This window comes from Macrobrachium rosenbergii, chromosome 37, assembly GCF_040412425.1.
Source record: "Macrobrachium rosenbergii isolate ZJJX-2024 chromosome 37, ASM4041242v1, whole genome shotgun sequence".
Lineage (NCBI taxonomy): Eukaryota > Metazoa > Arthropoda > Malacostraca > Decapoda > Palaemonidae > Macrobrachium > Macrobrachium rosenbergii.
The window spans coordinates 37711892-37726806 of record NC_089777.1 but is presented as its reverse complement, the minus strand read 5'-3'; the positions used below and the strand labels follow the sequence as shown (position 1 = coordinate 37726806).

The 14915-nt window shown below is 43.9% G+C and overlaps 1 protein-coding gene across 1 annotated transcript in view; it reads left to right on the top strand.

Moving 5' to 3' along the window:
- LOC136825498 (uncharacterized) overlaps positions 1–14915 on the top strand; it is a 71604-nt gene that overhangs the window by 32441 nt on the left and 24248 nt on the right. The window contains exon 4 of the mRNA XM_067082053.1: positions 6144–6404. Coding sequence (XP_066938154.1) covers positions 6144–6404 — 261 coding nt within the window. The remainder of the gene's footprint in view (positions 1–6143; positions 6405–14915) is intronic.

Genomic DNA, 14915 nt, shown 5'->3' with positions numbered 1-14915 from the left:
GTGGATGGAGGTGAGTGGATAAAAAGTGGACAAAAAAGGGGGAAGAAAGAGTGTAATAAGTAAGATGAATGTAAGTGCGGAAGTGGACTCTTTGTATTGGAAGAGGGTATGAAAGGACAGAGTGAAAGAAACAGCGAAAAAGTGAGAAAGAAGTGAGAAAGGCTATGTATGTGAGGAGGTACCCGGTGTGAAAAGTATAATGAGTATGTAAGTAGGGATGTGCATGATTTCTTTAGGGAGTATGAAAGGTTTTGTCAGGATAAGTATGGGGAAAGTAAGAGAGTGTGGGCACGAGAATTAGGAGAATATTTGACTGGGTTTTTGCTTGATATGTATAGGGTTATTATGAGTGTGGGGGGGATGTTGAGTATGACAAGGTGAAAGCTAGACTAGTTGAGCAAGTTTAGGCGTATGAAAGCGAGTGTTAAGTATAAGAGGAAGAATGAATTTGATGAGGCAAGAATGAAAGCTGGGGAAACCTTGTCACTGTATGCTTGTAGGCTGGAGACGTTGGCAAGGAAGAAGTTTGGGGATGATGGGATAGATGAATGTAAGGAGTTAGTACGGAAGTTGTTAGGGACAGTGCCAGATGGAGTTAGAGAATTTGTGAACTTGAAGCGGAAGGAGAAGAAAAGATGGACGAATGAAAGGTTGACTTGGGGAGAAATTTTGGAAATTGTAGAGGATTATGAGCTTGACAGGGTTATAAAAGAGAGCAGAAGTGTAAGTGTAAGGGCTGGGGTAGATGAGAGAGTACCAGAGTTCGGAGCTTTAGGGGTGCAGTGTTGAGGGGGGCCCAATGAGAATGGCCGATAGTGTAATAGATAGGAGTGTAAGAGCAAGTAATGTGGAGGTGCCAGTGAGGATGAATGATGGGTTTGTAAGGGAACAACGGGTTGGATGGGTTAGGGATAGTAGTGTACAAAGGGAAGGTCGGTGAGTGGAAGTCGAGCGAAGTGTTTTAGATGTGGAAAGGAAGGACATACAAAGAATGAGTGTAGGTGGGCTTTAGGAGCGTGTTTGGTGTGGGCAATCGGGACATTTGGTAAGGGAGTGTACGAAAGATAGGGGTTAAATGCTACAGGTGCGGACAGGTGGGTCATATTGCTAATGGTTGTAGGGTACCTGAGTGAATGTAATATGTGGCAACTGTGGTAAGAATGGGCATTATGCGAGAATGTTTCAGAACCGAGAGCGAAGTGTGACGAATGTGGAATGGAAGGGCATGTATCAAGTGTATGTAGGCGAAAGAGGGTGACTGTGACAGCGAATTCGGAAACTGAGTGTGAAGGGGTTCAAATGGGTGGATCCTCCAGGATGCAAGCAGTGCATGTGATGCATGTACGTGAGGGGTTGTTGCATGAGGATCAGCAATTTGTTTTGATAGAGTATGGTAGAAAACGTAAGAAAGGGAAGAACGTAAGTGAACGGAATGGTCGTAAGTTGTGTGATAGGGGTGTGAGTGCCAAAGTGGAAATGAGTGATAAAGCGTGTAATACGGATGAATGGGATGGTATGAATAGAACGTATAGCATATGCGGGTTTGATATAACTGAGTTGACTGAGCGTGTAGGGCTTAGTGAACGGTTGGAGGTGAGCGAAAGTGTAAGAGTAAGAGAGCGTAGCAGTGATAGACGAGTGATTGAAAGCATGAATGAATCATTGCAAGAATTGGAAAGGTCAATGGCGAATGGGATGGGTTAGTTGAAGAATTGGGGAGGTATTTGGGAACGACTTAGAGGGTATAGATGAGATTGTGGATGAAATTGAGAGTGGTAATAGTGAAGAAGATGGCGTGAATCTGAGAGAGAATGGAGGAGAAGATGTGAGTTTGAATGTTGCTAGAAGAGAGAATGATTCTGAGAGAATGATTGCGTGCCCATGAACGCGATCTAGAGGACCTGCTAGTGAGCATCCGTGGGTGTTCCGTAAGGCGATTTGAAAGAGGTGTGAAAGGTGTTGGTTGGGAAATGCTAAAAGGGGGAGAAATATAGAGGGATGAATAAATTTGTTTTTATTTAGCATTTCCCAACGTTTGTGTGAGAGAGAGAGAGTGTAATTGTCGTTAGTGAGTGCTTGGTTGTTGGAAGAGGGATGAGGTCGTTAGGTTGTTTACGGTGCTGTCTGTCTGTGCAAATGTCGGGAGTTTTTCGGTTTTGAGAGAGTCTTGAGCTGAGTTCTATGCAAGGCGGACATTGATGGTGCATGATTATTGTATGTTCCGTGAGTCGAGTGTTTTCTGTTGGATGTCATTGTTGTCTGTGTATGTCTCTTTCTTTTTGCTTGTTTTTTTTGGTTGGAAGTCTGTTTTCCGGTTGTTTGTGAATTTTGTCTACTGTGTTGGCGACCGTGGACACCCTCAACCATCTCCCAGCAACCGAGGATCATAGTGAGTATTGTATGTGGTTATATGTTCGGTGTATCTGTGTTGTGTATTGTTTTTGTGTTTTAAAATCCCGCCACAGAGGGGAGCAGAACAGCGGATAATAGAGGTACTCAAGAACGGATACTCTATTTCTTTCATAGATTATCCACCCTTAGTCAAGAAACCCATCGCATTAACCGCATATTTGAAAGGCATGAGAAGGCATTTGGCCCTCTCAGAGGAGGTTTCTGCTCTTCTTCAAAAAAGAGCAATAGAGGAAGTCACAGATGTAGAATCGGAGGGGTTTTACAATCGCCTTTTAGTGGTTCTGAAGTCTTCAGGAGGATGGAGACCAGTGCTGGATGTCAACGCACTGAATGTCTTCGTACGGAAGACAAAATTCAAAATCGAGATGAACCGCTCGGTTCTTACATCCAGTTGTCAATGGGACTGGATGGTCTCCATACATCCAGACTCTAGGAAGTACCTTTGCTTCGTCTTTCAGAAACAGATTTTTCAGTTCTGAGCACTATGCTTTGGACTTTCAATGGCCCCTCAGGTTTTCACCCACATTCTCGCTCCGAAAGCGGGTTGGCTTCATCTAGTGGGGATCAACATTGCGCTCTATCTGGACGACTGGCTCATTCGTCCTCCCACAAAGGAAGATTGCGTGGGGGACATCCAAAAAGACTTGCTCTAGCGAAGGAGTTGGGACTTTTGATCAACCTTCAAAAGTCTCAGCTAATTCCATCTCAACAGATAGTGTATATGGGAATGAGTCCGAATTCTCGTCTTTTTCAGGCTTTTCCAGCACCCAAAAGAATCGAATCCTGTCTAAAGGTGATAAACAAGTTTCTTGCTCTTCAAATGTGTTTGGCCAACTAGTGGATGAGCCTCCTAGGAACATTGGCTTCCATCGAACAGTTTGTCTCCTTGGGGAGACTTCACATAAGGGTACTCCAGCTTTGCTTCAGAGACATTTGGGACCGAAAGAAATATCCGGACTCATTTGTGCCCCCAGTCACCCAAGACATCAAGAAACATCTGCTTTGGTGGAGATCTGAAAATAGGCTACTAGAAAGGAGGTCTCTCTCTCCTCTGATCCCCGACCTGAGCCTCTATGCAGACGCATCCAACTTAGGTGGGGGTGCGATCCTGGAGGACAAGGAGGTCTCTGGAAGGTGGAGATTGGAACAGGAAACTTGGCATATACAGTAAACTTGAAAGAACTGACTGCGATCAGTCTAGGATTGCAAGCCTTTGCTTTGGAAGTTCGAGACAAGACCATTGTAGTGCACTCAAACAATACAACCACCTTGGCCTACTTAAGCAAGCAAGGGGGAACTCACTCCTTCACCCTCTGCGAGGCAGCGTGGGACCTTCTTCTCTGGGCTCATCGAAATCAGACAAGGATGGTAACGAGATTTGTGCAAGGCAAGATGAATGTACTAGCGGACCAGCCAAGTCACAGCAACCAGGTGATTCCCATGGAATGGACGTTGGACCCACTGGTATGCTTAGAGTTGTAGAAGCTGTGGGAAAGGCCGACAATAGACCTGTTAGTGACCTCCAAAAATCACCGCCTTCCACTTTATTGTTCTCCAGTTCCAGATCCCGTAGCATGGGCAACGGATGCTCTGCTGTTGGACTGGTCCGACAAGAGCCTGTATCCCTTCAGGATGGTGAGGGAAGTGATAAACAAATTCAGGTCTCACGAGAATGCTTCGATGATATTCCTAGCTCCCTTTTGGCCTCTTAAGGGAATGGTTTCCGGGCCTGATAAGCCTCCTGTCCGATTTTCCAAGGCTACTTCCTTAAAAATGCAAGCTTCTCAGACAACCCCATCTCAGGCGATTCCATCAGGGGTTATCCACGCTAGCTCTTACAGGATTCAAATTATCAAGAAACTCCTTAGAGCTAAAGGATTTTCGAGAGCAGCTGCACAAGCTCGCTCTAGATGCAGAAGAGAGTCTTCAACCAATGTCTACCAAAGCAAGTGGACTGTTTTCCGCACTTGGTGCCGAGCAAATCATGCCTCTTCTAAGACATCTTTAACAGAGATCACCGATTTTCTATTGTTCCTGAGAACTTCTAAAGGCTTGTCCTCATCCACTATCAAAGGTTATAGGGCAGTGTTAGGCTCTGTATTCAGGGATAGAGGCCTAGATATTTCTTTGGATCGGGATTTATCTGAATTTATTAAATCATTCAATACGACGAAGAGCAAAGATTTACAGCCAGTTTTGTGGAACCTGGATGTGGTACTTAAATGGCTTTCAGATCCACCCTTTGAGCCTATTGATTCTGCTTCGCTGAGGAACTTAGCTAAGAAGACTTTATTCCTAGTAGCCTTGGCTACAGCCAAGAGAGTAAGTGAGATCCAAGCTCTGGATAGGAGAATCGGTTTCTCTAATGGAGATGCAATTTGCTCCTTTACTCTTGGCTTTCTCGCTAAGAACGAAAATCCAGCCAAACCTTGGCCTCGTCTTTTAGCATTAAGAACCTATCTCAGGTGCTAGGTTCATTAGATGAGAAAAGATTTCTTTGTCCAGAAAGGGCTCTCAAGTGCTGTCTCCATAAGACTGACAAAATAAGAGGTACGTCCGATCACGTTTGGTGTTCAGTGAAGAACCTTTCACATCCTCTGTCGAAGAATGCCCTCTCTTTTTTTCTAAGAGATCTCATTTGCTAGTCACATTCACAAGTGGGAGAAAAGCTTCTTCCCTTTCTAAGGGTAAGACCGCATGAGATTAGAGCTGTGGCTATGTCCTTGTCATTCAGACAATCTTTCTCTTGCCTCCATTCTCCAATCCACTTACTGGAGATGTAAGTCAGTTTTTTCGGCACATTATTTATGTGATGTTGAAACAGTTTTTAATGATTGTAGTACCTGGGGCCCTTTATTGGTGGCTGGCACAGTGTTGGGGAAGGAAGCATAGGAAGCACTCCTTCCATCCTTATTCTTCGCCTTGGAACTTGGTGTTGACTTTAGGGGAGCATGGGGTTACTCCATACTGGGACACCCTCCAGGTCTTTCAATGGTTTTGGGATGGTGGTTTTAATCTTTTGGTGTAAGTATCAGCATTTTTATCTGGTGCTGTCGGAAAACAACGTAACTTGGAACATCGTAATAAAAAATTATAAAAATGAGAGAGAGAGAGAGAGACCTATGTAAGCCTGAGGAAAAAAACAGGTTTTAAGCTTTACCCTAGTATTAAACCCGTATTCTCCCCTCCTTACAGTGAACCCTAAACCGATTTTTCTTACCTTGTTATAGCGCTTATGGTGCCGTAATCCAAGTTACGGCACCATAACCTTAGGGTTTCGGTAACTTTGGAACATCAGCCATAACCTGGAACCGATTTTTTTGATGAATAAATCTGAAAAAGCACCATAAGTACGGAATGCCATAATTTGAAGCCACCTAAACCAGGGACTACCTGTGTGTATATATATATTATGTATATATATTTTTTTGCGCAACCACTGGGAAAAAGGAACACTGGTCATATATCCTGACCAGTTACAACTTTATAACTAAGCCATTTTCAAAGGACTGATTGCCTCTGAAAACAGCATAAAAAAGTTAAAACCAGTCAGGATTTATACCAAGTGTTTCATTTTCCTTGTGTTTAGTGAGTATGTGTGTATGTTTATAGAGATGAAATATATATCAGGTGCATTGAAATTTTCTTTTTTGACTAGATTTAATGTAGAATCATGTTTAGTGCTGTAAGTAATGTAGTGGTCTTTTAACTTGTTACAATTATTATTGCAGCCTCCTCAATTACCTCCTGGCCCGCCAGGTCAAGTAAGTGAGGGACCTCCACAAAGTGGCCCTCCACCTCCAGGCCAGGGACCCCCAGGCCCACATCCCCCTCCCGGTGCTTACCCTGGGCAGCAACCTGCGCCGTACAGACCTCCAGGACCCCCTGGAATGAGTGGTGGTACCCCAGGCCCAGGGTTTCGCCTCCCATACGGACAGCCACCCCATGCTCAAGGCCCATACTCACAGCCTTATCCTCCCCAGGGCCAGCAGGTAATGAATAAAATTCTCAGTTGCCTTTTGTATATACAGTACAGCCAAAGATATCATCAATTTATTAGGGTTTCAGGGTACTTTGTCCCCAGGTTACTGAAGGTTTAACAGTATAGCTGCTTAATTGTAAGAATCTCCTCCTCTGTGAGTTGAATGAATAAGAAATACTATTTAATTTCTTTGACTTTGTGCATTTTTTTTTTTTTGTGAGCTTTTAGATCCTCAACTAGGTGTGCTGAGAAATGTGCTTTCTGGTTTTGGCCTGAGTTGAAAGAAATTGCTTGTTTTTGGTTACAACAAAGTTATCATTATTATGAAATACAAACCTTTGATTTACTTGAGTTTGAACTACATGGGCACTAATTTAAAAGGTTTGGTAAACGTCCGATTATTACTTGATTGGCACCCCTCCTTCTTTATTTGCACACAGTAGATGAGGGGTAACAGTAATTATTTTATTATTATTATATTTTGACACATTCAGCTCACATTTAGCTGCTGCAGAAGTTGCCCTTTAATAGATTTATTTTTAATGTTGGACCTCTAGGTCAGTTTTCGTTCTGCATATAATTATTTATGATCTCAGTTTTGTGTATAGTTTAGGGGTGTGCGATAGGTTCTTTGCATTATCCCGCCTGGCCTTGGTAAATTTCCCAGGTTCCTCTCGGTCATTTCCCCCTTATGGGGTTAGTGCTGTGAGTTCACTGTATTTGATGTACTTGAGGCATTATTAAGGTCATTTGCAGTGTCCCAGCAGCCCCTAACAATACCCACTTTTTAGCCTTTTGCTTTACATCCATTTCCACTTCATTTCTTCCATCTTCCTATCCAACCACTCCATCTCCTTCCTTTTTTCACTGTCTTAACATTGAATGGCTGAAAGTAACCCAATTCATGGCTTTATAGCTAATTTTCAAAAATCAGATCCTGTTTCATTTTCCAACTTATTTAAGTGTCTTGCTACAGTTTTCATGCTTTTTTGTTTATCAATATTTATTTCAAGACATCCCTGTAAATGTAGTAAATTTTTAAAGTGAATATGCCACAATGTTGCTCAAATTTAGAGAAATTTCATGATTGTGTATTATGTAAATGGAAACTTATGTTGGGTGCTTATCATCACTTCAGACTTCTAGGGAAAGATTTTGTTAAGTAAATACCTATTTTACGCATCTACCAGCCACAGTACTTTGAAAAAATCTGTTGCAAGCTTAGTGAAAAGTTAGCCCACATTTATAGCTAAGTAAATTGTTGTGTGTGGTGATGAAGATCTGATGTTATTGGTCTTTTCTCATGTCTAAAGAACTGTATAATCAAACAAAATAATTCATCTTTATCCGTATACTGAGGCTTTGAAATTATCACAAATTTAGTTCCATGAAATTCTTAATCTAGTGTGGCCTTGTGTTGAGTACAAATTGAATTTGGTTATTATTATTTATCCGTACAATGGTGTGATTACTAAAAGTAAATTGAATGTGAAAATTGATGGGGTACATTTTTCTTTTATCATTACAAGTTAACTATGGTGACTTGTTAATTAAAAAGTATTCCACTAAAGGAGTTTCATAGTAGTTAATTCACAAATTTTATTTAGAAGGTAAAAATGAAGTATTATGTAGGATTCCTGTCCATGTAGGCTTGAAGGAAATTAAGATGCTGATAAAGCAGCCAGAGCTGCAATTACTATGACAAGATCACATGTAGATATTCCTACTAATGATTACATGATATCTTTAAAACCCTTGACAATCAGTAAATAGCAGAATATATAGAATAATGAATCTGAAAGTAATAAATTTGATGAGCCGATCAAGCCCAGTGTTGGAATGTTGAATTCACCTTATCAAAGTGGAACGGCACTCACTAGTTATTTAATTTTTGCTTTTAGAAGTAGTCATTCTCTTTTGACCCATGGTTATGTGATGAATAGCCAACATGATCCAATCCCTGAATATAAATTAACAGTAACATGTAAACATTTTCAGTGTCAGTGCCCAAAGTATAATAAAAAAATGTGTCAAGCTTTGGAGTCAAAGAAACATTAAAAGGAAATCTATATTTTTCAATTAACCCAATTATAGAATGGTTAAAAATATGTAATTTGTTAAGTAAAGTCTACACATTGTTATTTTTTAACAAAGATAATTCCTTTGGGCCAGCCCTGTGAAAGCTAAATAAACAGTGAAGTGGTCTGGTTACTGTAAACTATTGGTAATGGATTTAATGAACTGGTGAAAATGAGCACAACCATTCTCCTAGTGTGAGAATTTTGCCTCGCTCAGACTTAAAACCTTGTTGCACCTACATAGAGATCTGAACTGTAACGTGATCCTAAGTACAGTAGTTGCTTTAAACTAAATTAATCGGGCATTTTTATCTTTTTCTTCTCTTTCCCTTTCCCATTTGCTCCTTGTGTTGTTAGTATTTTCCTTGGGATGAAAACCCCTGCTTGGCCTTGAGTACATTTGTGGACACTCATAGAACATGATAAGAAGGTGAGGATGGATAGCATGTCTCGTCACTCATAGGATTTAAGTAGCCAGCATGATTGAGCAAGGTGAAAATCTGAAGTCAAGCCTTGCTCCTAGTGCTGGGCTTGTATAAGACTTAAAGCCTCACAGAATTGATCCGTTTGCTGGCAGGGGTTGATCTCAGTCATCAAAAGGTCTCGTCCATGACACTGGACTGATCTACTCAGTCATCATTCTTTTCGTTCTAGTTGGGCAGCTCATAATAGGTAATGTGTGTCCCTCATTATTTTAGGGAGCTTTTGTCTATATTCTAGTGACAAATGGCAACATTTGATTTCCAACTTACAGGTTAATTTTAGGACAAGGCCTAGACCTTCAGTAACCATCAAAATACCATGGAGGGAGGGGGTTTTGCTCAGTGTTGAAGTAGAATAGAGGCTTTTATTCAGAAATGACAATGATAGTACAGTGAGGCCCCCACTAGATCGTGGATCAGTAATCGCGCCTTCAGTTAATCACAGGTTTTTCTGTGGAACCGATCACCAAATATATCGTGGAAAATTGACTACTTTTGCTGATTTTTTCATAGAGCAATATTCACTAATTGCTGTATTTTCGTTTCATTTTCGTGACTAATTACATTTTTTATGATAAAACAATGATTTACTAATTTTCAAATATTAATATTAATGTAAGTACAGCAAAATAGCAATAAAATGCTAAATTAAAATCCTGCAAAATCACAAAATAGCTTACCAACGCAAACACCTCATTTCAATATCTCTCTCTCTCTCTCTCTCTCTCTCTCTCTCTCTCTCTCTCTCTCTCTCTCTCTCTCTCTCTCTCTCTCTCTCTCTCACAGTACTGTACATATCCTTTAATGAAAAAACACAGCAAAATATCAAAGTAATGTAATTTCACTTACGGAATCCACTTATACTGTATTTTTATATTATATTGATCTACTATCGTCTAATATGTATAAAAAAAATGATCGTCCCAACATTTTTAATTGTTTTTACTGATGTAAGCATAATATGTATCAAATTTTGACCGTTCTGCCATTTTGGAGCCATATTTCTTTCATCGGATCTGCGTTGTATATATTTTTACGTTTTTCCGTGGTTTTAGTTTGAAATATGCTCTGTGAGACAGGTAGCAACAATTTAAGGTAATTTAGCCTTGTGATTCTGACTTCGTGGGTACGGGAAAACGTAAAAAAAGAGGAAAACAAAGGAGAATTTCATATGAGCTTAGGGCTCTGGTTACTGAGGGAAATATTACGTAAAACACGTGGGCACATTTAAAGTAGTGTATTTACATAAAATGACATTAGTACGGGAAAGAGGAACTCAGTAGATTGAATGAAACTGGGGAATGAAACTGGGGATTCCAGCCACAGTCCGAGAAGCTTCCACGAAATAGGGTCCCTCTGAAATGAGAGATATGCACATTATACGCCAGTAATGAAAATAGACAAAAGAATAATGAATTCGAGGCTGCACTGAGGGTGCCAAAGGAGTAATAAAGAATTAATACTGCCGATGCAAGAGGCGCACGGACATTAGACAAGGGAGATTTCTGGCTTTCTCTTTAAGAAAATATTACGAGACAAAAGCGTGACTGAAATGGGGCTCTTCCAGGGCACTTTACCTTAGCAGATTTTCCGAGGGCGCGTAGAAGGCAGTCCGTGGATGACTTGCGATTTCCGAGGGCGAGTTTCTTCCACGTGGTGAGATGCAAGGCTTCCGTAAAGGGGCAAGGCGATGGGGACTCCTCGAAACTCCAAGCAATGGCGTGTGGGCTCGAGGAATACGGTCGAAGGGCACGAGGAGAAGTATACTTTTGAAAGGGCCACGTGGTTAGGATGCAAGGGCATCGATGGGGCCAGGTGTTGAGGACGTCTTCACAAGTTCACTCCATATCTTCCAGCCCGTGTGTGTGTCGAGACCTCGTGGGTTTTTGCCTTTATCCCCTCCTATGGGGCAGGGGGCGTCCAACACAGATGCTTTGACTCATTGCACCTGCTGCCCGCAGGGGAGGTTTTGGCCTGTAGGAGAAACACCCAAGCCAGATTACTTTTGCCTCGAAGGAAAGATCTTTATCAAAAATGGGAGCGCTTTAATCTTTTAACCCTTGTTTTTAAGTCGATAGACAGATGGTCTATCGATCGGCCGGCTGGCAGTAAATGAAACACAACAACAACCAACAACAACAAAGGAGGGGGAGGCAATTTGCTAGCGAATTCTTGCTAATCATAATACCTCCCCATACAAGATGATGTACATACCTCCTTCGGGTGTGTACATCGATATTCAAGAATGAGCGGCAAATGCTTTACGTTACTCTACATTCTGCCTTGCAATGAACTTTACTACTAAGGGTTTTATGAAGCTGTGACATTACTTTTAATAACACATTGGGACAATTTTCGTTAACAGAACGCAAAGTGATTTAAACACTTGCAAAAGAATAATTACTTTAGATTTGGTTACCCACTGGTAACTTTATAATGTGACTCGAACAATTGTGAATTAATTAAGATTATAGGACCACGTATATGAGGCTATGGCCAACAAATGAAAAGAAAGGTTATTGTTCAAGAATTAAAATACACGGTTACTTAATTTTAGATAAAATGCATGCGGTTAGTACAATCTGCCTTGAAGAGGCTGTGTAAATGAAAAACAGCGTTTATTTTTGTAAATGACATCCCCTTTTACGCGATACTGTAATGACTATACATATTCGCATTGATAATTTATCTTCGTTTTAACGTACATTTGCTTATGTTTAGCCTGAGGGGCCCCACACGGATTTTGACAGCTGTATGCGGGCGAGAGTATTCGCGAGGTTTTAATTCGCTAACCTTAAACTACGCTAATTTTATGCGTCCACTGCCTACTCAATGTTATGACGGGCGAGCAGACAAAAGATGTGGGGTAGGACAAACAGAGATCTTGGAAGGAATGGAAGGGGGAAAAGGGATAATAATAACAAAAGGAAAATTACCAAGACGTTACGAATGAAAACTTGACCGCATATGAAAGGCGGGACACGTCCCTCAGAGCTTACAAAGGGGCATTTAAATCACAAGGGCAAGAGTTTATGACTCATGATTCATTAAAATAAAGATAAATAAATGACTAAAAGAAAGTAAATGATATTGGCAGAAGAGCTAAGGGAAAAAAGAGTGAGGGTTTTATTGTGTTAGGCGGGAATTTATCGTCCTTCGCCTATAAATTACGGCCCGGACTATCACTTCAGTCCCAGGGCGAGGAAAGTGCACCGAAGGGCGCGACTCCTTCAGGAGGGCTGACACGCACGCCCGGTGCCAAGGTATGGGCGCAAGGGCGTGCCACTTCTCACTCTGTTATTCTTAATGATTTATACATTGTGTGGGGAATGGTATCCCGTATTTAATTGCCTCTTGTGGGGATAATTTAAGGGAAGATTAATAGAAGATGATAAGAGATAGAAGTTCCTGAGGAACGGAGGAAGATAGAGGAGGGTCTGACATCCCCTTCTGGATTAGGGGTGCCAAGACCTTCGAAAATGAAATGGTGGCACAGGTGCCATGGGAGCTCTAGAGCTCTTTGTAAATTACCTGGAATGTCCCACGCCCGTGGTAATTTCGCCTCGAGTCTTTCTTAATGGGACAGTCGTCCTCGGCCGGGAAGCGGAGGGCCCGCGACCGGAGGGCGGCACGGAGTACCACCTGGGCCTGCTGATGCGACAGCTGACGCAGGAGTGTTCCGTGCTGGTTCTACCATGATCCGTCGCGGCTCTTGTAGTTCATCGGCCAAGTGAGATATGGCAGAATCCTGACTTGCAATTGCGTCGGCGACGGGCTGAGGCAGAGAGGAGGCGGTCGGGGGTGGCGTGAGCGGCTCGCAGGTATCGATGACCAGCTCAGGCACGGGTTGCGAGGCCGCACCTGCAGGTGAGCTTCGCGGTGGTCGGGAGGAACCGTCTCTCTGACCGACGCTGGTAGCGGTGCCAGGCCGGGGAAGAGAGGGGTCCTGAGTTGGATCCCGTGAATGGAGATCGGCGTAGCGCTCTGGCGCTGGCACTAGGGCAGAGTCAGGCGCTATCAGAGGTTTCTTGGGCTCGTCGGTCAGGACGGACGAAGCTTGGCCCTGCTCGGGCATGCAAGTGGCACCGGCAGGAATTTGGCATCTCCTGAAGGGAGATTTGATTGGGGCCCTGGCACTGGCACTGAGGCAGGGCCGGGCACTGGAATTGGATCGGGAACCGATCGAGGGGGCCACTGTACATCGTACTCAGGTGGCACTGGTGGGGACTGCACGTCCTTCTGGTACCCAGGGGGCGCCAGTCTTGGCTGAGGGAGAAGCGGGGGAGGATTACTCGCGCCAGCGGAATGATTCGGGGAATGTGGACCCCTAGATTGTCGTGATTTCGGTGGGGACTGAAAGTCCTGTCCCAGGATGACGTCATAGCCTCCGGGGAGATGGCTTGCTACTGCAAGATTGCAAATTTTGGATTGGTGAGGTCTTGTGACTCTCAATTGGACCGTAGGGAGTATCATTTTAAATTGATTTATTCCCTCGATCGTGACGAGTTTTCGTCTATTGACGATAGCTCCGTAGGGAACTCTGTCCCTCCGGATGAGGGAGATTTGTGCGCCCGAGTCCTCGAAAGCAGTGACTCGGCGCGCGGGCTCGCTACCTCGTGGAGGGGCCACGTATACAGGCCCTTCGGCGGGAGGGCCTAATGACTGGGGATCTGTGACGGCCAAGGCGACGGTGGGAGTATTTGATTTATTATTGCGTGGGCATTTTGCCCATGGGAGAATGGCCATAAACCTTGCACGCCGTGCAAAAGGTCTGGCTAAAGTCTTTCCGCTGCCCCTGTGGAGGGCGCAGGCGAGTTATTTGTCGGTTTTCCGGGAGAGAGAGGAGCCGGTTTCTTGTTCCGGCACTGTTCGGAGGAATGCCCCGTTTTCTTGCAATAATGGCAAGTTAGGGGCTTGCCCGAGTTCCCATTTTTGTGGGAATTTGAACCTCCGAGGAGGGACGGGGATTTATCTTCCGCCCCATGGATCCTTCTTGAGGGTGGTGAGTTTCCCACATATCTGCTATTCGGCAACACTCGGTGAGTGTTGCTGGGGCTTTTTCCACTATATGAGTGGCGAGGGCAGGAGGGGCGTAGCGCAGGAAATGCTCGAATTTAAACCGCTCGAGTACCTCGGCGGTGTTAGTGGCTCCTTCGAATCGAGCCATTTTGTCAACGCCCGCTCGAATGGTACGCCCAATCGGACCAAGTCTGGCCTGCTTCTCTGGGCTGCTCTCTCCAACGTCTCCTCCACCGCTGGGGTAATCTCACGCCTTCGTAACTGCTTGGCGTACGGCTTCCCAGTTTCCCCGATCGTCTGCGGGAAGGGCGTGGTAGGCAACGAGGGCCTTTCCGCCCAGGAATTTAGTGAGAACAAGGGAGAGTTCCGCGGGGAGAGATCGCAGCACTCCAGGACTCGTTCGGCCCTTTCAAGCCATACTTCGGGTTCGGACTCGGTCCATTTTGGCATGAACGAGTGAGCTTGGCTGAGGGCACTCATTCCCCGCGGCAGGGGGGGGGGTGGCGGGCTGTCGTTCTAGCATCTGGAGCTCATGGGGCGTTTCTCTCTCTCTCTCGATCTTCCCATTCTCGTTCTTCTCTCCTCTCTTTTCTCTCTCTCCTCTCGTTGTTCTCGTTCTCTCTCTCTCTCTCACGTTCTTCTTTCCTCTCCTGCTCTTGGGCAATTCTTTTTCTCTCTCTCCTCACGTTCTTTTCCTCTCGTTGCTCTTGGGCTCGTTCTCTCTCTCTCCTCACGTTCTCCTCTCTGCTCTTGGGCACGTTCTTTCTCTCTCTCTCTCACGTTCTTTGCCTCTCTGCTCTTGGGCAACTCTGTTCTCTCTCTCTCTCACGTTCTCTTGCTCTCTCTGCCTTGGCATCGTCCACTCGCTCTTGAACCCATGCTCTCAGATCTTGCCCCGATAGTCCCATGTCCTTCCCAGCGGACATGTAGAATTTGAAATCC